We start from the raw sequence: 25,527 nt of genomic DNA, 5'->3' as shown, positions 1-25,527 counted from the left end.
ATATATTTCTCCAGTCAGTAGTTTCCACTTCTTACTTGGTCAAAAGTTAGATAGCAGGTCAAAAGAGCATTAGTATAACTTTTGACTCCTTTGCTTTGTAAACAGCTTGGGATATCTTGAAATAAATCTGAGTGAAGGAGAACATATCTTTAAGCCTGATTTTGTGTTTTTAGTTAAAGTATCTGTTATGTCTGTTAAGAATTAAAGCTTTGGATATATTTGGTAATTTACACTAAACCATTGGTATAAGTGTAAACCAAACTTACACTGAAAAAACCAAGGATCCACAAAGTGGCACAGTGGAAATGTTTTTCCAGCTAATGCTGCTATAGTTAAGGAGGCTGTATATATTCAAAAATAAACCTACTGTTATTTGGTAGTCTTGCCAAGTTTTCCTACTACCTTACCAATCATCAGGATTTCCCCTTGGGTAGGTCATGCCTAAGTTCACATGATCTCTGTTTTAGTGAACTTAATTGCTTGAAGATTAGCATATGTTCAAAAGACCCTTTTAGGCTGGAGCTGAAAGGACACAACATGACCAAGTTTTCCAATAGGATAGGCAGCACCTAATATATAATTAATATCTCTTTAATGTTAGAAATTAGTGTAAGTTGAAACTGGGTTTGTGTCCTGTCACCTGTATGTTTCAGAATATAGTAGATGCTAATTCACACTTCTTGTTGTTTATTTCAGGCTCAGCTGAGAGCAAGTGTGTTTTTAGCATTGGAGGAACAAGAATCAATACAGGTAAAGTGACAGACACCTTTGGTTTTACTGAATTGTGTTCACTTATTCTGTATTACGGTAACATGTTTCTTTTCCTTTTTTTTGCTGTTTTTTGTGAACAAAAATTGAAAAATGAATTATTCTAGAGCCTGCTTATTGGAATGTTAAATCAGGAAGCACAACTTAATCCCTAAGGATGCAATTGCACATTCTGTTTTATTGGCTGACCCCTATCTGGTCAATGACAATGTTGTATCTAAGTAGTTAGCAGCAATTTCAGAATCTATTTTGGAGCATAAGTTTCTTACTACTGTGTCTAATAACTCTATAAAAAACAACAACAAACAACTAAACATTAATTTAGAAATTGTTTTAACTGAGACTTTTAATGACCATTACAAAAATATTCTTTCAAATGAAAAAACAACAACACCATTGAGGTGCCTGTTTTAAAGCTGTTGTCAGATCTTGTAACATTTACTTATCATTTATTGATGTCTTTTTCAGAATAAAACACCTTTCCAGAATCCTGACTTGAATAAGTTTGTTTCTACAAAAGAAGGTGAGTAAGGAAAAGTGGGAATTTGTGAAAGGATAGACAGTGACTTTAAGAGGCAAATTGTGTTTTGTTTTTGTTGTGTTTAGGTCACACCAGCATAGTTTAGGTCATTATAGTGACTTTTTAGCTTTTTGTGATGGATGAAGACACCAGGTACTCCTTTGGGAATTGTTTAATAGACAGATGGGCACCTGGGTAGAACCACCAACTTCCTGTAAGCCGTCTTTCACACACGAACAGTCCTATGTCCCAAGTAAAGTTTCAGACCCACACTGGTGAGACAAGTGATTTGAAGTCAGCAACTTCAACCACGTGGCCAAGGAGGCCCTTGAAAATTATGAAACATATCAGTGTAATGTAACATTATACCTAGTGTCAGCTTTGGTTATTCTGAATATCAGTTAGTAGAACATATAAAGAACTGGGGTCTGTTTCATCCTATTTTCTTTACTAAGTATCTATTTTTAGCTCATCTGATTTTTTGAAAAAAAATGATGAGTTATTGTCATCACTTGAGCGGTTGTCGGCGTCGGCGTCGGCGTCGGTGTCGGCGTCGGCGTCTGCGTCGGCGTTGCTTGGTTAAGTTTTATGTTTAGGTCAGCTTTTCTCCTAAACTATCAAAGCTATTGCTTTGAAACTTGGAATACTTGTTCACCATCATAAGCTGACCCTGTATAGCAAGAAACATAACTCCATCTTGCATTTTGCAAGATTTATGGCCCCTTTTGTACTTAGAAAATATCAGATTTCTTGGTTAAGTTTTATGTTTAGGTCAACTTTTCTCCTAAACTATCAAAGCTATTGCTTTGAAACTTGGAATACTTGTTCACCATCATAAGCAGACCCTGTACATCAAGAAACATAACTCCATCTTGCTTTTTGCAAGAATTATTGCCCCTTTTGGACTTAGAAAATCAGTTTTCTTGGTTAAATTTTATGTTTAGGTCAACTTTTATCCTAAACTATCAAAGCTATTGCTTTAAAACTTGCAACAGTTTTTCACCATCATAAGTGGACCCTGTACAGCAAGAAACATAACTCCATCCTGCTTTTTGCAAGAATGATGGCCCCTTTTGGACTTAGAAATATCAGATTTCTTGGTTAAGTTTTATGTTTAGGTCAACTTTTTCTCTTAAACCATCAAAGCTATTGCTTTAAAACTTGCAACTGTTGTTCACCATCATAAGCTGACCCTGTAAAGCAAGCAACATAACTCCATCCTGCTTTTTAGCTCACCTGTCACAAAGTGACAAGGTGAGCTTTTGTGATCGCGCGGTGTCCGTCGTCCGTCGTCCGTCCGTGCGTCCGTGCGTCCGTGCGTCCGTAAACTTTTACTTGTGACCACTCTAGAGGTCACATTTTTCATGGGATCTTTATGAAAGTTGGTCAGAATGTTCATCTTGATGATATCTAGGTCAAGTTCGAAACTGGGTCACGTGCCGTCAAAAACTAGGTCAGTTAGTCTAAAAAATAGAAAAACCTTGTGACCTCTCTAGAGGCCTATATTTCAAAAGATCTTATGAAAATTGGTCAGATGTTCACCTTGATGATATCTAGGTCAAGTTCGGAAACTGGGTCACTGGGGTCAAAAACTAGGTCATAGGTCTAAAAATAGAAAATACTTTGTGACCTCTCTAAGGCCATATTTTTTGCATATCTTCATGAATTTGGTCAGAATGTTTATCTTGATGATATCTAGGTCAAGTTCGAACTGGGTCACGTAGGGTCAAAAACTAGGTCATTAGGTCTAAAAATAGAAAAACCTTGTGACCTCTTTAGAGACCATATTTCTCAATGGATCTTCATGAAAATTGGTAAGAATGTTCATCTTGATGATATCTAGGTGAAGTTCGAAACTGGGTCACGTGGGTTTAAAAACTAGGTCAGTAGATCTAAAAATAGAAAAACTGTGACTCTCTAGAGGCCATATTTTTATGAGATCTTCATGAATATTGGTCAGAATGTTTCACCTTGATGATATCTAGGTCAAGTTCGAAACTGGGTCATGTGGGGTCAAAACTAGGTCAGTAGATCTTGAAATAGAAAAACCTTGTGACCACTCTAGAGGCCATATTTCTCAATGGATTTTCATGAAAATTGGTCAGAAGTTCACCTTGATGATAACTAGGGTCAAGTTCGAACTGGGTCACGTTCAGTCAAAAACTAGTCAGTAGGTCTAAAATAGGAAAACCTTGTGACCTCTCTAAAAGCGATTTTTTTCATGGATCTCATGAAAATTGGTCAGAATTTTACCTTGAAGATATCTAGGTCAAGTTTGAAACTGGGTCACGTGGGGTTAAAAACTAGGTCAGTAGATCTAAAAATAGAAAAACCTTGTGACCTCTCTAGAGGCCATATTTTTCATGAGATCTTCATGAATATTGGTCAGAATGCTCATCTTGATGATATCTAAGTCAGATTCGAAACTGGTCACGTGGGTCAAAAACTAGGTCAGTAGATCTAAAAATAGAAAAAACCTTGTGACCTCTCTAGAGGCCATATTCTCAATGGATCTTCATGAAAATTGGTGAGAATGTTCAGCTTATGATATCTAGGTCAGGTTCGTAACTGGGTCATGTGCGGTCAAAAACTTGGTCAGTAGGTTGAAAAATAGAAAAACCTTGTGACCTCTCTAGAGGCCATATTTTTCACGAGATCTTCATGAAAATTGGTGAGAATGTTCACCTTGTTGATATCTAGGTCAAGTTTAAAAGTGGGTCACGTGCCTTCAAAAACTAGGTCATTAGGTCAAATAATAGAAAAACCTTGTGACCTCTCTAGAGGCCATATTTTTCAGTGGAAATTCATGAAAATTGGTAAGAATTTTTTATCTTGATGATATCTAGGTCACATGTGCTCAAAAACTAGGTCACTTTGTCAAATAATAGAAATAACGACGTCATACTCAGTTGAACACTGGGTCATTTGGGGATAGGTGAGCGATTCAGGACCATCATGGTCCTCTTGTTGCAATAATTATTGCCCCTTTTGGACTAAGAAAAATCATTTTCTTGGTTGAATATTATGTTTAAGTCAACTTTTCTCATAAACTATCAAAGCTATTGCTTTAAAACTTGCAACAGTTTTTCACCATCATAAGTGGACACTGTACATCAAGAAACATAACTCTATCCTGCTTTTTGCAAGAATGATGGCCCTTTTTAGACTTAGAAAATCATGGGTAGGACAATATTTCTATTATACAAAAAAAATCAGATGAGCGTCAGCACCCGCAAGGCGATGCTCTTGTTTTGCATCTTGTTATTACATATTATAATATTTCATTTCCAAAATTCAATGTTTTTGCTTAGGTCCTTGGAAACACCTTTCTTCTAAGATCAAAACAGGCTGAAATACATGGATTTCCAAGTGAAAAAAAAGTATATTGTAATTTTCTTTGTTCATTTGAGATTTAATTTCGTGGATTGACACAACAAAATCTGTGAAAATTAGTCTCGTACAAAAAGTAATTTCACAGTAATTATGGATATTTATGGGAACAATATTTATCTGCAGATTTTCTACTGCAAATTATTACAGATAACTATACCAAAGTGCCTTTCCACAACAGTCAGTCATTGTAACCTTTATAAATGTTGTAACATACACAGGTCAAGCAGTTGTTGGGCTGGTGAGAGAGTTCCTAGATTTCTTCAACCTAGAGTTTACCCAGGCTGTCTTTGAACCTGAGTCTGCATGTGTAAGTTACATTAATCAAGGTTTAACATAATACTGTTGTAAGTCTGTATTTAATATGATTTACAAAAGTACTGTATTTAACTTCATAAATGTCTTAAAATTTAGTCACAGTCTATTACTTCAGCTATATTTAAGTCATTTTATGCTTTATTTATACAAAAAAAAAAAAATGAAGCTGATCTGTGTAATTATGGAGAATTTTTAAAGTAGGTTGACATTTTCAGAGTTTTAATGAAGTGAAAAAAGTTGATTTGCAAGCCAGTTAAACATTTTTACATATTTGAACACAAGTTAGAATTTTTCTCAGTTCATGTTTTAGCATGTGAAATAAGAAACACTTAAAACTGTTGCAACTATTCAGATGTGTTGCAGCCATTAAAAGTCTCCTCTTACTTGGACTCTGTATTCAATAAAAAATTTTGGTCCATTAGAATTAAAGAGTGTCCTTTCATTGTTTCTGTAAAATATAATTCCACTCAAGTTGGTTTTAAGGGTGTAAGTAGTGTTGTACATTTCACTATCTCTCTTGACCAGACTCACCATTATTTTTGCTTGTTTGAATCCTATGCCTGTGAAGGATTTTTAAAGATACCTACTGGCATTGTTCAGACTTTAAATACTATGACATCATTCTGTTGGTAGAATGCAGCACTACATTCCTAAATATTTCTTTCAAATATCTTGTGTAGAACACTACTTATGAAGGGCGAAATACCTTGGCTAAGCAGCTAAATATTCCAGAAAGCCATGGAGGACCAAAGGTACCTCTTCTTGCAGAAATATTGAAGAGGCCGCAAGGGGAGAAAACTGGAGCTGCAAGACCTACAGGAATTGAGGTATTATAACTTCTTATTTTAGGACAAAATAGGTTGAATAACTAACATAGTTCAAGATATACAAGTGTCACTATTAAGTAGGATATAGCTACCTAGATGCAGCTTTTGCAGTCATTTAGCATTTTAAAATTAAGAATTTTAATATGTAGTATTCTTAAACTGTCATAAAAGATATAAGTTGTCCTGAACATGCAACAAGTAAACAAAATTTGCACAGTAGCTTTAAGGACGTATGCTAGAACTTGGTGCGGAAATTTTCCCAATAACAGAATTTCTTCAAACTTTGGATATTGAAGGACAATCATCTAAGAAACAAAAAAAATGCAATAAAAACCATAGGTCACCGGTATCGAAAAAGAGTTATCTGCCCTTGAAAACGGCATTTCACCCAAAAATGATGTTTTCAAGGGCAGATAACTCTTTTTCGAATCCGGTGACCTATGATTTTTATTGCATGTTTTTGTTTCTTAGATGATTGTCCTTCAATATCCAAAATTTAAAGAAATTCTGTTATTGGGAAAATTTTCGCCCATCTCATATACAGGGAATTCTAGCGTACGCCTTTAATATGTCGCCATTGCTTGTACTGAAAATAAATGTATTACAGTGTGTTGTTTATGGAATTGGTATATATATCTAGTCTTTGATTTGCAGGGAAGACCAGCAGTAAGAAATTTTCAGTAGTTTTGATGTGAACAGTTTGATAATATTTACTTGTGTATAATCAGAAGTTGTTTTTAATCTTTCCTTCTTAATTAACTTTGTTGATTCCTTGATCAGGTATATGGAGAAATCATTTTATTTCTTTGGTGTAAAATTTACTTTGTACCATTGTGACATGTGGTCTTCAATGGTTGTTTGTGGGGTCAGAATAGGAGTTGTTTGTGATGTCAGAACAGGAGTGTTTTGTATTGTCAGAATAGGAGGGTTTGTGTTGTCAGAATAGGAGAGATTTGTGTTGTCAGAACAGGAGTGATTTGTGTGGTCACAGTAGGAGTGATGTGTGTTGTCAGAATAGGAGTGATTTTTGGTCTGAAAAGGAGTGGTTTGTGTGGTTGAAATAGGAGTTGTTTGTGTTGTCGGAATAGGAGTGATTTGTATAGTCGAAATGGGAGTGATTTGTGTTGTCAGAATAGGAGTGATTTTTGGTCTGAAAAGGAGTGGTTTGTGTGGTTGAAATAGGAGTTGTTTGTGTTGTTGGAATAGGAGTGGTTTGTATGATTGAAATAGGAGTGATTTGTGTTGTCAGAATAGGAGTGGTTTGGCTGGTTGAAATAGGAGTGGTTTGTGTTGTTGGATTAGGAGGGATTTGTCTGGTCAGAGTAGGAGTGGTTTGTGTTGTCAGAATAGGAGTGGTTTGGCTGGTTGAAATAGGAGTGGTTTGTGTTGTTGGATTAGGAGGGGTTTGTTTGGTCAGAGTGGGAGTGGCTGTTAGTATTAAGAATAAGAGTGATTTGTCTGGTCAGAGTAGGAGTGGTTTGTGTTATCAGAATAGGAATTGTTTTTGTTGTCAGAAAAGGAGTGGTTTATATGGTTGGAATATGAGTCGTTTGTGTCGGCAGAATAGGAATGCTTTTTTTGGGCATAATAGGAGTGTTTTGTTTAGATGGAATAGGAGTAGTTTATGTGGTAGGAATAGGAGCATTTTTTTTGTGGTTGGAATAGGAGTGATTTGTGTTGTCAGAATAAGAGGGGTTTATTTACTTGGAATAGGAGCAGTTTATGTGGTAGGAATAGGTGCGGATTGTGTGAGCATAGTAGGAGTTGTTTGTGTTGTTGTAATAGGAATGGTAATGTATAGTCGAAATAGGAGTGATTTGTGTGGTTGTAATGTGAGTGGTTTGTAATGTGAGTGGTTTGTTGTTAGTTGAATGATAGTCAAGAGAATAAAGTTACCAGACAGGAGCTGCAATTTTAAGGACTTTGTAAACTTTTAAACTTCTTTTGCTTCGTTCCCTGTTTTACAGTTATTATGTATATCACTAGGATGTTTCAGAGAACAGAGAACTGCTTGAGTTTTATTTCAAATTTCACTAATAAATTGCTTTACAGAATATAGTACAATAAAAATAAGTAAGATTTACAGTTAATTCAATTTTTGTGGGGAAGAGCAGGATTGGCAACTACGTAAACAAAACTGGATCTTCTGTTTGGTCATATTAGATTCAAGTTTGATTCCCGTTTTTCTCTGAAGCATCTGGTTTTTTATCTGCATGAAACAGAAGTATTTTTGATTTCGTCCTACCCTCTCCAGACTTACTGAAAGACATTGAATTATGATTTTGCTCATCTTTTCTGAGAATAAGAAAATCACAGTCAGGCATTCCTTTATGAAATTTAGCATTTATATCAAACATGTCTCCTGTTTCATGCTACCTGTTTATAACAGCTGTTGCACCAGATCTAATACTGTTGTTTTTTTCTCTGTTGTTTACTGCACTAACAGGACACAGATGCACACATCTCTGTACCACAGGTAAATCTATCTCTCTCTTTATAAAGTCTGAAATACTTAATAACAAATGATGCTTTTATCTTTTCCTTTGAACTGTACTATAGATACCCTTTTTCTATGAATATCTAAAGTACATAGTTTACCATGTTAACGGAAAAAGTAACATACATTGTATCATGATTTGCTTTAAACAATATTTATAATCGAATATGCATTCTTGTCATAAAACATTATAACAAATACCCTCAAGATGGATGAGTAAGTTGTAAGCATTTATTAAAATTTCTTATCTGTTTCATAATTCAAAATTATATATAAATTGTAATGTTTTTATCTGAGTAGGAAGGTATTGTGTTAAATACCATTCTTATATGAAAGACTTTGGAATATAGATGAATGTTATTGAAATTCTCTTGGTATTGGTTAGCTGTGTAAAATTGACATCCCTTCATAGCATGCATTGCCTAGATTTTGACAGACAAAGTAAAGACCATTATTTTTAATGTATGTTTTAGTTTGCGTTCTTTGGCATCAGAAATAAATGAATTGTGTAACTGTTCTATATTAACAAACTGTTGAAACATATAATACTGTGCAATGGAACTCAAGTTTGGTAATTTATGGATGTATATTGTACGACTCTTCTTACATTTATACAGGGTTTCAGAAATCCCATGTCCGGAGCCCGGGGGCTACCAGAAAATTCTGTCGGGCAACTAAATTTTTTCAGAGCGTGCCCGGCGGGCTACCTTGAAACTTCGTATCGAGTAGCCCGGAAATCAATAATTTAGTCTTCAAATATAATTTTGATAGCTGTCTATAATCCCCTTGTTTATCAGAAGATACATGCCCGAGGCTTTAATTATCTTAACACCTGCTGTCACATTCGGCAAACAATTAACCGTTAAATCGTACAACCAGGCAAATGTTTACAAAACATGTGCAAGATTGATTTTAGACTGATCCAGTAACATCAAAGTCGTTGATTGGTACTGTTTAAAACAATATGCAAACCAGTCTTAAAATTACGTCATTTTAGCGCCACCTGCCAAAGTGTACTTTCGGTTTCGCTGACCTCAATATTTATCGAGCGATATTTGGTATTGAGGCAGTTTAGTGCTTACATTGATTGTTTATGCTTTTCAATTTAAATACTTGCCTAACATGCAAAAAAAATCGACCATGATTTTGCAAAATATCCGAAAGTATACAGAATTTTGGACAAACATAAATTCGGATAAGCGAAAACACATTGTCAAGAAACTGAGAGACGTTATATATGCGGTTCTAGTCCGTTTATTAAATCATTTAGAATGAGACAGGATCAACTTTAAATAATTTTGAGATAAATTACAATTCATACAGCTCTAAATTAGTAAGTTCTAAGGAATTTGCAAGTTTATAAAAATTTATTTGCATATCTTTTATTTTATTGCCATGTTGCAATAACTATCAGGAGTATTCCTGATAATATTTCTCAGTTTAAAAACATGTAGTTTTATCTTTTAAAATGAGAAAAAGGAGTAATGATAATTGCTATTTAGAGAGCAAAATTTATAACAATCTGCGTATGGCTAAAATTATGAAACCTCTAATAATTTGATCATTCCATTCGCTGTAGTATAGAAGCACATAGTAAATAAACCGAAATGGCCATTGCCAAATTAACTTAAATGTTCGGGCTACCAGATTAAATTTTTGGTAGCCCAATGGGCTACCAATAAATTTGCTGATTTCTGAAACCCTCTTTATAATAAATATACAGAACAAAATAATCACTGTAGAATAAAAATTTCCGATAATATAGAATAAACTATTTTTCCCACAACAGATTTTCCCAGAATTGTTTTAAGAGATAAACCTGATCTGTTGCAGGAACTCACTCCAAAGCAGTTGGCAGATGCTAGAAAGAAATTTGAATACTATGATAGAGTAAGTTTCTACCTTTATAATAAATGTACATTTTTTTCTGTGTTAGCTTTTAACAGCTTTATTGAGAAGAAAACTTTTAATTGTATTTTTTGAAAAAGAAGTAAAGAAGTGATCTTGTAAGTGAAAGGAAAGGGATCACACTGACTCAGAATTCATTCAAGGTACTTTCAGTGCAAAAGTTTTATAAGGAGCCACATAAAAAGAAAAATCAGTCACTTTCATGAAGTAATAGAAAAGTGCTCAGGTAGTGATTGGCGTAGTGACCTTTGATTAAGGATTTAAGCCTTCATGATATATTCTTATGCATAAGAACTCAAAACACAGGTTATTCTACGATAAACCACATTTGGGAACTTATTATTTCTTAAATAATATCATGTATTTTACATTACAGGATAAGAACAATGAGATAGACAAAGAAGAATTAAGGGATCTGTTTAATGATATGTTTCCAAATTTTAATAGGTAAGGTTATTCTTCTTTCATATAATTTTACTGTACTTGATAAAGTTGATTTTGCACGGTTCTTTTCGTGGGGGTTGGAGGGTGTAAATTGTGTCAAATATGTTAGATACATATTGAAGAAATAAAGTTCTCTTTACATTTATATTTTAATCACTAGCTATTCTTCTAGCAGCAAAACTGTCAAATTTCGAGGCAACATTAAACTTTGTCAGAGTCCTTGTCATATGTTTGCTGTCTACATATAGAAACTCTGCTCCTCATAGCCATCTTCCTTCTGCCTCATAGCCATCTTCCTTCTGTGGTTTTCCAGTCTCCATTGTTATCAGAGTGATAAAACCCTAGCACTTCTACAGAACATGTGTAGTTTTCCATTATACCAGTAAAGTATTCATATATTTCATTGTCTCATTACTTGCCCATTTCAACAAGAGCTGTCTTATAGATCATAATTATTACCATTTCATACCATTTTGAAATGAACTGTTTTTATTTCCTTACCTTGATATTATATTTTATTGTTCTGTTACAGAAATATGTTGGACAGATATGTAAATGATGAATTTCGGGCAGCTGATAGAGATATTAGTAACAGTAAGTGTCTGCAATCTCTCTGGTTTAGGCAGATATCGCCAACGTATGAGCTAAGAACTGGTCGGGATACTTAATTTCTATTAGAATGTACTGTTATGTTGGGATGGAAAGTGGAATTAAAGCCTTTTGTGTATCTGCCATTTGATGAATTTTAAAATTAAAATTCAGAAATATATTTTATTCAGAAGTCAGTGCAAATTTGGGTTTATACAAACAGAAAAATGGTAGTACCTGGCAGTGAAACTTTCTATATACTGACTAGGTTTAAATCAGTTATACAGTTATCATTTGCCATTTCATAATGTCATTTTTTTGCCATGCCGTATTATGTACAGGCCCTTCCCCAGCCGCATAAGGCGCCGCGCTACCGCGGCGCTTAAAACACAAAATACAGCTTCCCGCAGCGCTTAATTATCCTGCGCGGTGCCTCAATTATTAGCGCAGCGTCTTAAATCAGTAAGCGATTTCATCCTTGTGAGATAGCTCAGGTAAATATCGATCGGGGAAGTTTATTAATACACAGTGTAGCTAGCTGTTTACCGTGTACTGATAAGGGTTTAAAGACGACACGTGTTGATGAAAGTCTGTGTTTTCACAAGTTTGCGGTTAATTGGAGCAGGAGTGATTGGATTATAATTAGTTAAAGATTATAATTAGTCTCTGCAACGAAATGGGATAACAGTTGGTGATGGAATCCATGGGTAAGTTAATTGTTATCGAGTAATAATTAGCAGAGAAAGGCAACTGTATTAAAATGACCAGTGATTCTTTGACTGAAGTTTGAAATCATCGTTCCGGATGAACTGAAGCAAACTTTTTCGAGGATGTTTAATTACCATTGTTTAAGGTGCTATTAATTTCTAAATATTAAACTTTATCTACTATGATATTTTTTGTTTCACTTTGCTTTTGTATCTCTCAAAGTAAACATGCATCGTTCCTGGGAAAGACCAGTTCCAAATAAGCAACTGCCTACTTTCTCACGTAAAGAACTGGGCTAGTTGATAAAAGGGATGAATGAATTCTCTTCTGCTGTATTTCAAGGAAGTCAATATTTCTATGCTAAATAAACATTGATTTATTTATTTACTGACTATATTTACAGCATCATGTATGGTCCAAAGTATTTTAGAAGAAAAAAAAACAAGAAACTTATCAACTACAAAAAAGTTATGATTCATTTTGTCAAGTCATTGAAACATGTCATTGTAACTTATGTTTCATTTCAGGCTCTTTCATCACTCTTCTCCCTTGAAGAAGACCGGGCGGTTATTGAATGGGCACAGGCGAAAGCCACCCTTACCACAGATGAACACTTTGCGCACCATGGAGTGGATTGTTGGTAATCTGTCCAAGTCTCACCCAAACCTGAGCAGAGTCGCTACAGTGGCACTGCTTCTACCAACCTCCACAGCTGGTGTGTATACATGTTCTTTCTAAAACTTGCTGCTTGCAGTAAAATACAGTAGTTAAACTTGAAATACAGAACCTGCTTTTGTGTGTAAAAAAGCTGCAATGGTGTTGTTATCACCCACAAATATTTAACAGAAATACTGTTGCAATTCATTGTGCAGAAGAACACAAGATAAATGTCAAATCTTAGGAACTTTTTAAATATAAATCCATCCTTGGTTATCCTTGCTCTGGGAAAATAACAAATACTCTTTTTTTGTACTTTCAGATTGTGAGAGAGGTTTCAGCAGTTGAATGTGTAAAGACCACCCACCATTCACCGGTGAGCATGAAAGTGCTTAATACCTTACTCATGGTGTCCATGCAGGGACAAAAATTGAATGACTTTAATTTCAGTGGTGCAGTAAAGGAATGGCACAGAGCCAAAGACAGACACTTACCGGTATATGAAAACAAAAATGCCTATGTGTTGTTAGTGTTAGTACAAAAGAAGTGGAAGGACATAATAATTATGTGTTGTTCGAAAATACATATAAAAGAAGTGGACATCTGTTTAGTGTATATGATATATTGATGGTTATATGATTATGTAAAAATGTAGAAGTAATGAAATACATGTTGTTGTGTTTTTTTGAATTTGGTATACTTAAAAAAGCCCCATTTGGGTTCGATTTTTAAAAAAAAATCGAACACCGGAGGGGAAACCCCTCCCGCACCCACCCCTTATCCCGCCACGCAAACTTTACCCCAGCACCTTAAAAAATTTCTGGGGAAGGGCCTGATGTAAGAGGTGATTTTTTACTCCATGGGGTATATTTAGTTGCTCAACGTTGGTCTGTCTGCCATTTCTTTGGTTGGCCATTTGATTTCAGTTCAATAACTAGAGAACATTTAGTCTTACAATGGTTAAACTTCATAGGATGATTGTCTGTGGTCAGTGGATGTTCCATATTGCTTTGGAGTTGGTGGGCAAAAGGTCAAGGTCAACAGTGACTTTAATACTGAAAACAATTTCCACTTGATATCTAAAGAATGCTTTGGCCTACAGTTGTCATACTTCATAGAGGATGATCACCTGTGGTCAACATATGACCCCTATTCTATTGGGGGTCAATAGGTCAAAGATCATGGCCACAGTGACTTTTCAACAGAGAATAGTTTTTGCTCTATAATTAAAAAAAAAACTCCTTTGGATGTGAACCTCCTTAAGGTGAATGCCTGCAGTCAGTCAATGATACAAGGTATTTTAAAAGTTATTTGGTCAAAGTTTAAGGTAACAGCGTACAAAATCATACACCAACTTGCCTCCAACCAGCCATCAAGGGGGCAGATGTTTTTTACTAACAGCTCTTGTTAAAACTCGGTTCAGCATACATTTTACATGTGTCATAGTTAAATCAAGGGATTGGAATAAAATTCAGCATGTCATTTCTCTGTTTTAGAATCGTATTTTTCCATTACTAGTAAAGGTAAATTTTCAGCATGCATTCTTAGATTCTCACATGTATACATTAGATGAGTCATGGATTGTTGCATGTAGGGTTGAAAGGCTGTGTAGATACTGTCTCTTTCTTAATTTTAAAATATTTATTTTCACATTTATTGGTGTATTGATAGCTTGAATTACCAAAGTGCCCTTTTGTTTATTTTCAATGTTTCCAAACCGTAGACAGACCAAATTTTTACCTGTATCAAAAATACTTAATACATTTTGAAATCTCCAAAGTATCAGTATCTTATTTTTCGATATATATTTTATATGCCTAAGATGTGTCCTTTAATGACAATGATTGTATTGTTAAGGTTTAATATCTGTACTATCTTTTTATACAGCTAGGTTGAAATTTGTGCCTGTATGTTTAATTATACATGTTCAGACTGCAGCATGTTCGGTGTTCAGAATTTCGACTGTGCCATAATTTTGGATCTAGACCCCAGTGTCTTAAATGTTCAGAATGGTGTCTGTACTGTAAGTTTGGATTCTGACCACAGCATGTTAAATGTTCAGAATGGTGTCTGTACTGTAATTTTGGATTCTGACCACAGCATGTTAAATGTTCAGAATGGTGTCTGTACTGTAATTTTGGATTCTGACCACAGCATGTTAAATGTTCAGAATGGTGTCTGTACTGTAATTTTGGATTCTGACCACAGCATGTTAAATGTTCAGAATGGTGTCTGTACTGTAATTTTGGATTCTGACCACAGCATGTTAAATGTTCAGAATGGTGTCTGTACTGTAATTTTGGATTCTGACCACAGCATGTAAATGTTCAAATGGTGTCGTACTGTAATTGATGACCACGCTGTTAATGTTCAGAATGTGTCTGTACTGTAATTTTGGATTCTGACCACAGCATGTTAAATGTTCAGATGGTCTGTATGTAATTTGGATTCAGACAAGCATGTAATGTCAAAATTTTGTGCATATTTTGGATTCAGACCACAGCATGTTAAATGTTAAGCATTGTGTCTGTGCTGAAATTTTGGATTCAGGCCACAGCATGTTAAATGTTCAGAGTTGTATCTGTACCATAATTTTTTATCCAGACCACAGCATGTTAAATTTTAAGCATTGTGTCTGTGCTGAAATTTTGGATCCAGACCACAGCATGTTAAATCTGTGCCATCGTTTTTTTTCCAGGCCACAGTATGTTAAATGTTCATCATCACCATTATCATTTGTTGTATCTGTTAGTATTTTAATTTTCACTTACTGTCTCCGGTAATTTTTAGTTATTTGCATAATTATCATTCACCAAACTTAGATTTTGTGAAAATGTTAACATGCTTTATACATGTATGAGTATGTCATTACTCCAGTTTAAGCATAAATGAGCCGCGCCATGAGAAAACCAACATAGTGCATTTGCGACCAGCATGGATCCAGACCAGGATCCATGCTGTTCGCTTTCAAAGCCTATTACCATTAGAGAAACTGTTAGCAAACAGCATGGATCCTGACCAGCCTGCGCATCCATCTGGATCCATGCAGGTCACAAATGCACTATGTTGGTTTTCTCATGGTGCAGCTTGAATATTAAGTTTTGCTTGTCAGTGACTTTCTTTGAATGTATTTGTCATTAGTCAAATATTATTCTGCATTTAAAGTTGATATTTTCAAGTGTTCTAGATTTCTTCTTCTATTAGCATGTGTCATCTGTGAACATATGTCATTTAAATACTCACAGATTGGTGACTTGGAAAAAAGTTTTTTGTTAAAGTAGCTGATATTGATTTTATTTACCTGCCCTCACTGCTTTTGGGTTAAAGCCTTATTTAGGGTACCAAATTCTTCCATCATGTGAGGCAGCCATCATCTGGCTTGGGGAAGACTGGTGGTTCTACCTATATACCTGCCCACATCTAAAATAATGCTAAGGCAGGTCTCTACATTTTTTAATAAATAACAGAAGTTACTCAGTAACCTAATCAATATAAACAGACAAGAAACTGATACAACAATAATAATTGAATGGAAATAACCATTCATAAGTTAGTTCTTGGGTAAAATTTGGTCATTTAGTGGTAAAAGCTGCTAACTTATTCTTTTGAAGAGCATCTTTTATAGAGATTAGGTTTTTATATCACATTTTTAAATCATGCCTTAAATTGCATTGCAAGCATTTACTATATAGAGTTTTCCTGGTAGTGGAAGTAGAATTCATTGTATCATATAGAATGTGGTGCTGGTTCAGTTACTGTTATTATATGGAAAAGGCATCTGTTTGAGTTTGCGACACAAATCATTGATGTACCAGATTTAATAATACTATTTTCTTCAGTGTGAAATAATTATTATAGCCAAGGGCAGTAAATGCCATGATTAGTTTCAATCAGCATGATGGGTTTCAGTCATGGTGTTGACTGCCCTTTATTTATTCACAGGAGTCTGAAATTCTATCAATAAGACCATAAAATCTATCTTTACAAAAATTACCCTATATACATAAAATAAACACCGGAATGAACGTCAAAACCAGGGTCCCTTGAAAATACGCACGGAACACAGGGTGATCCCAATTAGCGGCGTGTGAAGAAATAACACTTAAATACATCTGACCACACTCAACATATTCAAATCTGATACACTTTACAGAGTAATCAGACATTTCTGAGATTTCCGAATTTCAGCTGTCGTCGAGCATCGCTGACGTCACAACAATAACACATTCAGCGCTGGATAAATAGTAAAGTAGCTATCCCGTACTGTCTTACTCAAATTACATAACACACATTGTTTATATGCCATTCATATAAAAAGTCATGTACCATATTAATTTTACTACTGAATTAGATATTCGCTGCATCGAAAATGATTATCCAGAGTAACCACCCTTTGTTTCCAATCAATTGTAATTACTTTATGCAAAGAATCTAGGGAATATAGATGATTAAAACATAATTCTAATACTTATTAATCGATGTCAATTTTAAAGGATAAAAAAGTATTTTATCTTCTCGGTGGTGATTGTTTTGGTTGTGACGTCACGAATGGTTCGCGACACTTGAAAATCTCAGAAACCTCAAAATGTCTGATTACTTGAAAGTGTATCAATTGAATCTAGTCGAGTGGTAGGTTTTATTTTGAGGGTTTTTTTTAACTCGTCTCTAAAATTGGATCACCTGTGTTCCATGATATTTCAGGGACCCTGGTTTGACGTTCATTCCTGGGTTTATTATACGCCGTTTAAAAACGACGTATAGAACCCTGCGTGGCGGGCGGCGGCGGCGTCCACAGACCTTGTCCGAGCATATTCTCATGCATAAGGGATTTTGATGAAACTTGCCCGTGTTCACAAACATGAGACGGATGCAGCGCAAGACAGGTCCCTAGGTCAAGGTCAAGTCACACTAAGTCAAAGTCAAATCAAATGACTTTGTCCAGAGCATATTTCTCAATAGGATTTTGATGAAAGTTGGCACAATGTTCATCATTATGAGAAGATGGTCATGCGCAAGAACCAGTCCCTAGTCTAGGTCAAAAGGTCCATTTGAGGTCAAAGATACAAGAATAAAACTTTGTCCGGAGCATTTCTTTTCATGCAGAGGATTTCTGATGTAACTTGGCACAAATGTTCACCCCCATTAGGATGTCATGCGCAGAACCGGTCTCTAGGCTAAGGTCAACGGTCAACTTAGAGGTCAAAGGTCAAGAATGAAAACCTTGTCGACATGTCTCTTTATGCATAGAGGATTTTATTAACTTGGCACAAATGTTCAACCACGAGACTAGTGTCATGCACAAAACAGGTCCTAGTCAAGTCAAGTACACTTAGAGCCAAAGTCAATACGAATGACTTTGTCGAAGCATTCTTCGTCATGCATAGAGATTTTGATGTAACTACACAATTATACACCATCAGAGACGAATTCATGGCAGTTCCTTTTCGAATGTACATTCCCTTTGTTGTTCTATAATAATAGCTTATATAGTAACTTTTTCATAAGATTTGGAAAAATCAACCATTTCTGTATAAATAGCATGCTAATCCAATTTTGAGGGTATTTGACATCTTACTGTAAAGATTTTTGTGGGAGTTACAATTTTTTTTTTGATTTTTTTTTTTTTTTTTTTTTTTTTTTTTATTGATTTTTTTTGATTTAAACATTCCCATTAATTGTTACTATAATAACTTTATTGTAACTTTTTTATAATTGACCGTAGGGAAAAACCAAGACCACTTTCTGTGGTACAACATAGATGTTACTTCCAATTTATTGTATTTAAGGTATCTTTCCTGTAAGGAGTTTTTTGGGACTTAAAAACACAAAACACTAGTTATTACTAAACAACCACGAAAGTTAAAATCTTCAAATACAGGTGCTAGAGTAAAGAAATTCTGTGACGGGCGATATGTGACATCTTGCACCTTGTTATATTTATAGGGGTAGTTTGTTGTAAAGATAAGCATGGTCTTATGATAGAATTCAACTCCTGTATTTATTTTAGTTATAGCACTCTTCGAGTGTGGAGGGCACAGTTCGCTCGCTGAGAGTGATTATGCTCAAGTTGTAGAACATGTTTCCAACCAACCTCAAACAGCTGAACTTGTACAATACTTTGTAGTGAATTCAGGGATCATTCGTTTAAAACTTTGAAAGTAAGATATGTATAGTGACACACATTTAAATGTGAGGCATCAAATTGAAAACTTTATAATGTTCTTATATAGCAACCAAATTTTAAAAGTAACATAATCAGCATGTTATACTTTTGCAGGTATCATTCCAAGAATTTCTTCCATTACAACTTTGTTCCTACTGTAAGATTTGTATCAGGAGTTCAGACCTCCTCTCGCCCGCATCAAAAATCTCTCTCCTCTCTCTTGCAAGGTAACACTTCTAGTCTTTGAGTACTTCCCTCAAAAGAACAGACACACTGTGAAGACTGAAAATTGTTTGCTGTGCAAGGTTGTTTCAGGGAGTTAATTAGTAGACTGCAACAAAGGAATAATATTGTAAAATCTATCATTTCATGCTTTAAATTTCATTTGGTCAAACTTTTAAATTTGCTTATTTTACATATTAAATAAATTGGTGCTTATTATTTTGTTAATTGTGAAAAGAAATTAAAATGGACCTCGGCAGTGTAAATCACTGAAAAGTCAAAATATGTTGCTCCTCTTGAATGTTGTTTGAGCCTCACTTGAGGCATGAATCTTTAGTGTAGGAACACCACCACCAAAATTGGAGTTGTCATACCTAACTTGTGTTGGTGTGACATACCAACAATAAAACAATTTAGATGGCAATGCAATGGCGTATGTCTTTCTGTACGTACATTTGATTATTAAGCATAAGCATTCAGCCCCATGTGTTCTGAGAATCTGTGTAGAAAAACTGGAACACGTCTACCCTGCATGATGTAAAGGCGACTAAGGGTCTAACTGGTTGCTGTAACTCTGTGATTCCAGCAGGTATGCAAATTTTGATTCCATACCTTGTGTTTTTATTTTGATGTAAATGAGATGTGAAACCAAAATTTGTAGTCCTGTTTGGCCCCATATAACCTATACTGTGTTGGTGCGCCGTAAAACCCAAATAAATAAATAAGCCATTCAATAAGCATATAAGATATACCCTCAAGTTAGGAAGGCTGTCTCAGCATGTTGGTCATAAAAAATGAGGAATGTGACTTTACTTGTGAGCTGGTATTTCATCTGTATAGAGCAGTTGAAATATGTAGTAAATATTGATACAAATATAAACATTTATTGATTTAAACATTTATCAGAATATTATTTATGAAAATTAATTGCACTAGCAGTGTTTATTGACAGCAATTAACTTTGATTTATTATCTTTCTATGTTCCTGTGGATGTCACTAATTTGATCCTTGGTTGCAGCATATGTTCTTGCTGACAACTTTACAGAAGGCAGTGTGTCTGAAGAAATTTGTCCAACATCTCTGCTTCATGTAGGCAAGTTGTACACAAACCAAAAACACTACTGTAGTTATGTTAATTGACTGCTTTAACGTAAATGAAAATACTGTTGAAAAAGTAGTATTAAACCCATCAGTAAACAATTTGTCAAATCATATGTTTTCTTTTGTAGGCCAGTAACTCTGAAAGATCAGAACGCAGTTTGGTAGATTCCAGAAATCAAAGAAATCTTGAAAACGGTCCAAAGCAATTGATACAGGACAACAACAATACAGACACAGAAGAAGATTTCTTTGATGATCCAGTTCCCAGCTCACTGAACACAGGATTTAAATCTTATGGCAGGTGAGTGTTTTATGATATAAAATCAATTGTTCAGGTTTTCTTGATTAAGAAATTAGTTGCATTGAATGCATGTGGACTGTGTTTTAATAGAAATGTGCAGAGTTGTTATACCAATATAGATTGACTTTGGAAAGTACTGTGTTTTGATATTACTCTACTTCTCACCAATATATGAGCTGCGCCATGAGAAAACCAGCATAGTGCGTTTGCGACCAGTATGGATCCTGACCAGCCCATGCATCTACGCAGTCTGGTCAGGATCCATGCTGTTCTCTTTCAAATCCTATTATTATACCAGATTTATATAGCACCCTTTTTATGATAAACATGTTCAAAGGCGCTATACAGCAACTGCAGCCACACTGGGCGCGAAATCATCCTCTACTAGTACAGACACAGAGCGATCTGACCAGAGGGACAGAGTGAGATAAAGCCCCCAGAACAGACAGAGAGAACCTTTCAGATACAGACGTGTCCGGCTAACTAAGCCTAGCTCTTTTCAAATAGACAGTCTGGTTCTTTAACGTGCCCGGTGTATAGCACCGATACACGCGAAGCCGTCTTTCCTAGGAAGAACCGGTACAGGCCTCTAGTTAGGTGGGAGACACTCAAGAGCATCTCAGAAATTTTCAGTGCCTGGACCGGGATTCGAACCCCAGACCTCTGGATTGACAGCAAACTATGTTGGTTTTCTCCTGGCGTGGATCATATCTGTGAGCATGTCAAAAACACCTCTGTGTTTTATAAGGGATTGGATTGGATTTTACTGTATCTTGCATAATTTTATGATGTTAACTCTAGTATATTGCACATTTGTCTGTTTGAAAATTTAGATGTGAATTTTAGATGTTGTTCTGCACCATTTGTTTAAATTGCACAGTTTTGTAAGAATTTATGAAGGAAAGATTTGGTGCAGTGAGATTGCTGTTGGGAATCAGATAATTTCAATAGAGCTTATAGCAGTGCTTCAGTTTTGACTGGCAGGCTTTGCCATCAGAGCCGGAAGCTAATTTTGAGTGCATAGAGGTCAAAGCCTCACACATTCGTGATGGAACAAATGAGAGGTGCATTCAAAACAACAAGTTATAAATGTTGGCATGAAATTATTGTTTTTATAGCATGCCTTCCTTTGGAAAGAATTGTTTTAAAATCAATATAATATAGCATGCCTTAGTTTGGAAAGAATTATTTTGCATTACAAAGAATAGAATTTGATGCATTTGAAAATTGTTCAGAGGTAATTGATGAATAAGTAACTTTAACCTTCAAAAATCCTGTTGTGCATTTGCAGTATAGTAAAACACAGATCCCTTGGGCTATAAGGTTGCAAAAATGCTCAAGTTATTCATACTTTCGAACAGTCCAAATGTATAATTTATATAAGGAAAACAGCCAGGGACAACATGAATTATTCGAGCAGGCACGAATGCTCCATCCATACTCAAGGGAGTTGTATTTTACTGTATTTCATAGTCTAGAAAATAGACAATGCTATATGTTACCATAGTTACATGTTTATTCTATGTGTATGTTTGTGTAATACATTAACAGGAGGAGGAGACGTGTAGCTTTGTAAAACACACATATACTTGTGTATAACACACCCATATATTCACCTACATATGAAAAAAATACTCACACAGTAGTAGATTAAATCATGGTTACAATTTTCATTTATATCTGTGGTTTTCTCCCCTTTTTCTTTCCTCCATACAGAATTTACTGTATTCAACATTATTATATGATTGCATGTCTGCATTTCAGTCTTGTTAGTTTATTCAGGTAACTTTGAAATATGGTGAACTGGTTCAAACATTCTCTTCTGACTTTATGAAACAGTTTTTATTCACTTTTGGGAAAATTTGTTGGAGAATTTTGAAAAATTGTTGGATTGATGTTCAGATATGTCCCTGGCATATTAAAATCACAAATGGTGGTTTTTTTCCGAATCAATATCAGAAAGGGATGTTTTTTCCTGACAAGGGGAAGTTACTCTTTTAGGAGGTAATTCCTATTCGTTAAGGGAGGTAATTTCATTAAAAGTATTGCTGTGAATTCTTCTTAAATTGAAAAAAAAAGTCATTGGGTAACCAACAATAACAGTTACCTTACTGATAAAGATTATTATTTTGGTTATTCTTTTATGTTAACATATATTCTTTTAGACTATTTTTATTTACTACATACATACTGATCTTTTTTTCCATGCATGAACTAAATAATTTCTTCATACAAATATATTTTGTTTCTTGGCATTAGCATGATGTTGACATAGACATAGAGGATAATTGTTTGTTTCGGTGTAATATCACGTTATAATTTCACCGAGTGGGCACCAAAAGTGATATTTTCACGAGTGGCGCAGCCACGAGTGAAAATAACAACTTTTGGTGTTCACGAGTGAAATTACCGTGATATTACATCGATACCAACAATTTTTCTGTTTATTTTATGTCTATAACTCTATTTTTGTTGTGTTTATTTCAATAAAATGTCGAAATTTGCGGGAAATTTTATCAGGAAGCATCGCAAAGATGACGTCATTTTAACGACGTCATCGTCATATTGTTTCCGGCTTTCAGTACGCTCGGTAAACTTTTTGACGTTAATCCGGGTATCAGATTTGATAATTTTCACTGAGTGGCCAGTGAGTTTATCAGGATATAATTCACCGTTATATTTCGATAAACCACCGAAAAACATAAAATAAATGTATTTATTTTTTCATTACTACTATTATTACAGATTTATTAAAAAACCTTAATAATGAAAAAAATTCAATATTCTGTTAAAATTTTAAATTCTACATTTTTCATCAGCTAATGGTTAATATAATTTGTTATGAATAGTTCTTATTTTTTAAAATCATTTTTCATGTCTTATCACTTCATTTATTCTCTGGAAAAACATGTAACCTGTTGAATAAACATGATGTGTTTACATATTGTTTTAATATGTTGTAAATTGGTAAACACATTACATTTACATAACTTTTTAACACATAACATTTACGTATTATTAGATCATATAAGGTGTTTAAAAATGTTATGTGCACTGTTTTCATAGACAAATTACATCTATATTTTGTTTACACACTACTTTTACCATGCTATATAGTAAGGGTGAAAGCCCGAGGGAAGAAAAGCGAGGTGGCAGCGGGCGACCATCACAAATCCCAGTGTTTTCAGCCTTGAGGAGGTTAGTTGGCTCGAATCTGTAACTTAGTTGTGGTGAAGCAGATTTTTAACCCTCACCACCCTAGCGAAGTGTGTTGGAGCATTTTTCATGCAAAATCTAGCTGTTTTACATACCTTATATAGCTTGCCATATATACACCTTGTAAAGGGGAAGTTGCAATATTTTTTTTTAACAGTGCCATCTGAAGTTTAGAAAGACATGTCTACATTAACAGCATGAAGTTATTTTAGTATTTATATTGTGATACTTACTGAGACAATGTTAACACTTGTCTTACTGTTTCACAGTTCTTTGTGTTCACTTTCCGTATTTTGTAATGAAGAAATGACCTGATGATGAAAAGTTTAGTGTGTCAGTGTCAAAATCAGCCTCCTTTTAAAAGTTAACTAGATTTGATTTTGTTTCATCTGTTTCAGGTTAAAATAAGTGCTCTTTAAAGGGTTAAAATGATAGAAAATATTACACCATGCCCCTTTTATATAGCCTTTCTATATTGCTGAAAATATATCGCATGTACAAGATATATTAAACTTAGGGACAGAATTAAACTGAAGGAACAGACTTAAACTCAAGGACTTGAACTAAACCAAACAGAAATACAGGTATACTTCATAACATCCCAGATATAGTAACAGTCTTATTACTTGCCTAAAAATCAAGAAAATTTTAAAGTTGGACTGATTGTGTTGTTTATAGGAACTAAAGTTTAACTGAACACAGATGGTTTTATATATAGTGCAGACCATGCCATGGTGCTTGGTTCTAACTGTGGTTTTGAGTTTCTTTACTGGGAATTAAGTGATGGGCAGATGTGAGCATTACCTGTAATATATACCAGGGGGTTTAATTGGATGTCTCGCTTACTTTTAATATGCATATTTCTACCCGGCTGACCACTTATCAAACTATAGATCCAAGTGAAATTCCTCAAAATTGATCAATGATCATTACCATAATATTGATACTCTGTAGCAAGGTATAGCCCTAAGTCTGTGACAGGTGATAAGTAAAGCTTGCAATCCAGCAAAAAAGCTTATAATTCAAGCAAAAAGGCTGTAATTCCAGCAGAAAGTGTCTGATATTTAAACTTGGGCTTAAATATTTTAAGATAAATAAGTAAAATTTAGGTAAAAAGTTTTATACATAAAACGAAAGAATATGATGCAGGTCTCGTACATGTAGGACTGTATATCTGACATTTTGGTACCTGAATTACATATTGGCTTCTATGTGTTGTACATGTATGGTGTATATATGGCATTATTAACAATTTTTGTGATGTCTAGAGTTTAACAGGTGTGCTGAAAGAATAGCGGTTTTATATTATTATTCATATAGCTATAATAATGGTTTGATGTTGCCTTATTCATGTACACAGTATGCTGTTTCAATGTGTATGTCATGTATACTGCTTACACATATATATATGTATGGAAATAACAGTTTGTTGTATTAATCATGACTGTATTTTGTATGAATTTTATTAAAACTCACAGAAAGGGCTTTACTTGTCACGTTTGGTGTATTTGGCAGTTTTTAACTTTGTAAAATTAGTATTTTGGATTTATCATCAGAGCATGGTAAATTGGTGCAGAAGATATTATGGCATAAAAGACATAATGGTTGGAAATATGTGAAAAGTACATACAATACTAATGTTTTTTACACATGTGTGGAACACAATAACGCGTTCCTTTATGTAAAAAAGTTTGATGTACGAAATGTTAATTAGAATCTACATTATTAAGCATATATTTTAGATGCACCATATTACTGGCAGCAAGGTTATTATTCAAGGCTTGCATACTTGATTGTTTTATCCTTAAAATGGCCTGTTTAAGGGTTGTAGTATTTCCTTAGATAAAAATGTAGATCAGTGGTGGAAAGAGTTTGTTGAGTGTTGAAATATTGCTAGG

At 34.6% G+C, this 25,527-nt stretch overlaps 1 protein-coding gene across 1 annotated transcript in view; it reads left to right on the top strand.

Moving 5' to 3' along the window:
- LOC123552020 (centrosomal protein 43-like) overlaps positions 1-25,527 on the top strand; it is a 55,992-nt gene that overhangs the window by 9,485 nt on the left and 20,980 nt on the right. Inside the window, exons 2-14 of the mRNA XM_053542248.1 lie at positions 697-750; positions 1,237-1,291; positions 4,900-4,988; positions 5,677-5,823; positions 6,478-6,489; positions 8,270-8,299; positions 10,154-10,210; positions 10,605-10,675; positions 11,205-11,266; positions 14,122-14,183; positions 20,241-20,413; positions 21,965-21,985; positions 23,531-23,611. Of these exons, the coding sequence (XP_053398223.1) occupies positions 697-750; positions 1,237-1,291; positions 4,900-4,988; positions 5,677-5,823; positions 6,478-6,489; positions 8,270-8,299; positions 10,154-10,210; positions 10,605-10,675; positions 11,205-11,266; positions 14,122-14,183; positions 20,241-20,413; positions 21,965-21,985; positions 23,531-23,611 (914 nt within the window). The remainder of the gene's footprint in view (positions 1-696; positions 751-1,236; positions 1,292-4,899; positions 4,989-5,676; positions 5,824-6,477; positions 6,490-8,269; positions 8,300-10,153; positions 10,211-10,604; positions 10,676-11,204; positions 11,267-14,121; positions 14,184-20,240; positions 20,414-21,964; positions 21,986-23,530; positions 23,612-25,527) is intronic.

Source organism: Mercenaria mercenaria, chromosome 4 (genome assembly GCF_021730395.1).
Source record: "Mercenaria mercenaria strain notata chromosome 4, MADL_Memer_1, whole genome shotgun sequence".
Classification (NCBI taxonomy): Eukaryota; Metazoa; Mollusca; class Bivalvia; order Venerida; family Veneridae; genus Mercenaria; species Mercenaria mercenaria.
Note: the sequence above shows the minus strand (reverse complement) of the source record. Positions and strands in the feature narration are given on the sequence as shown.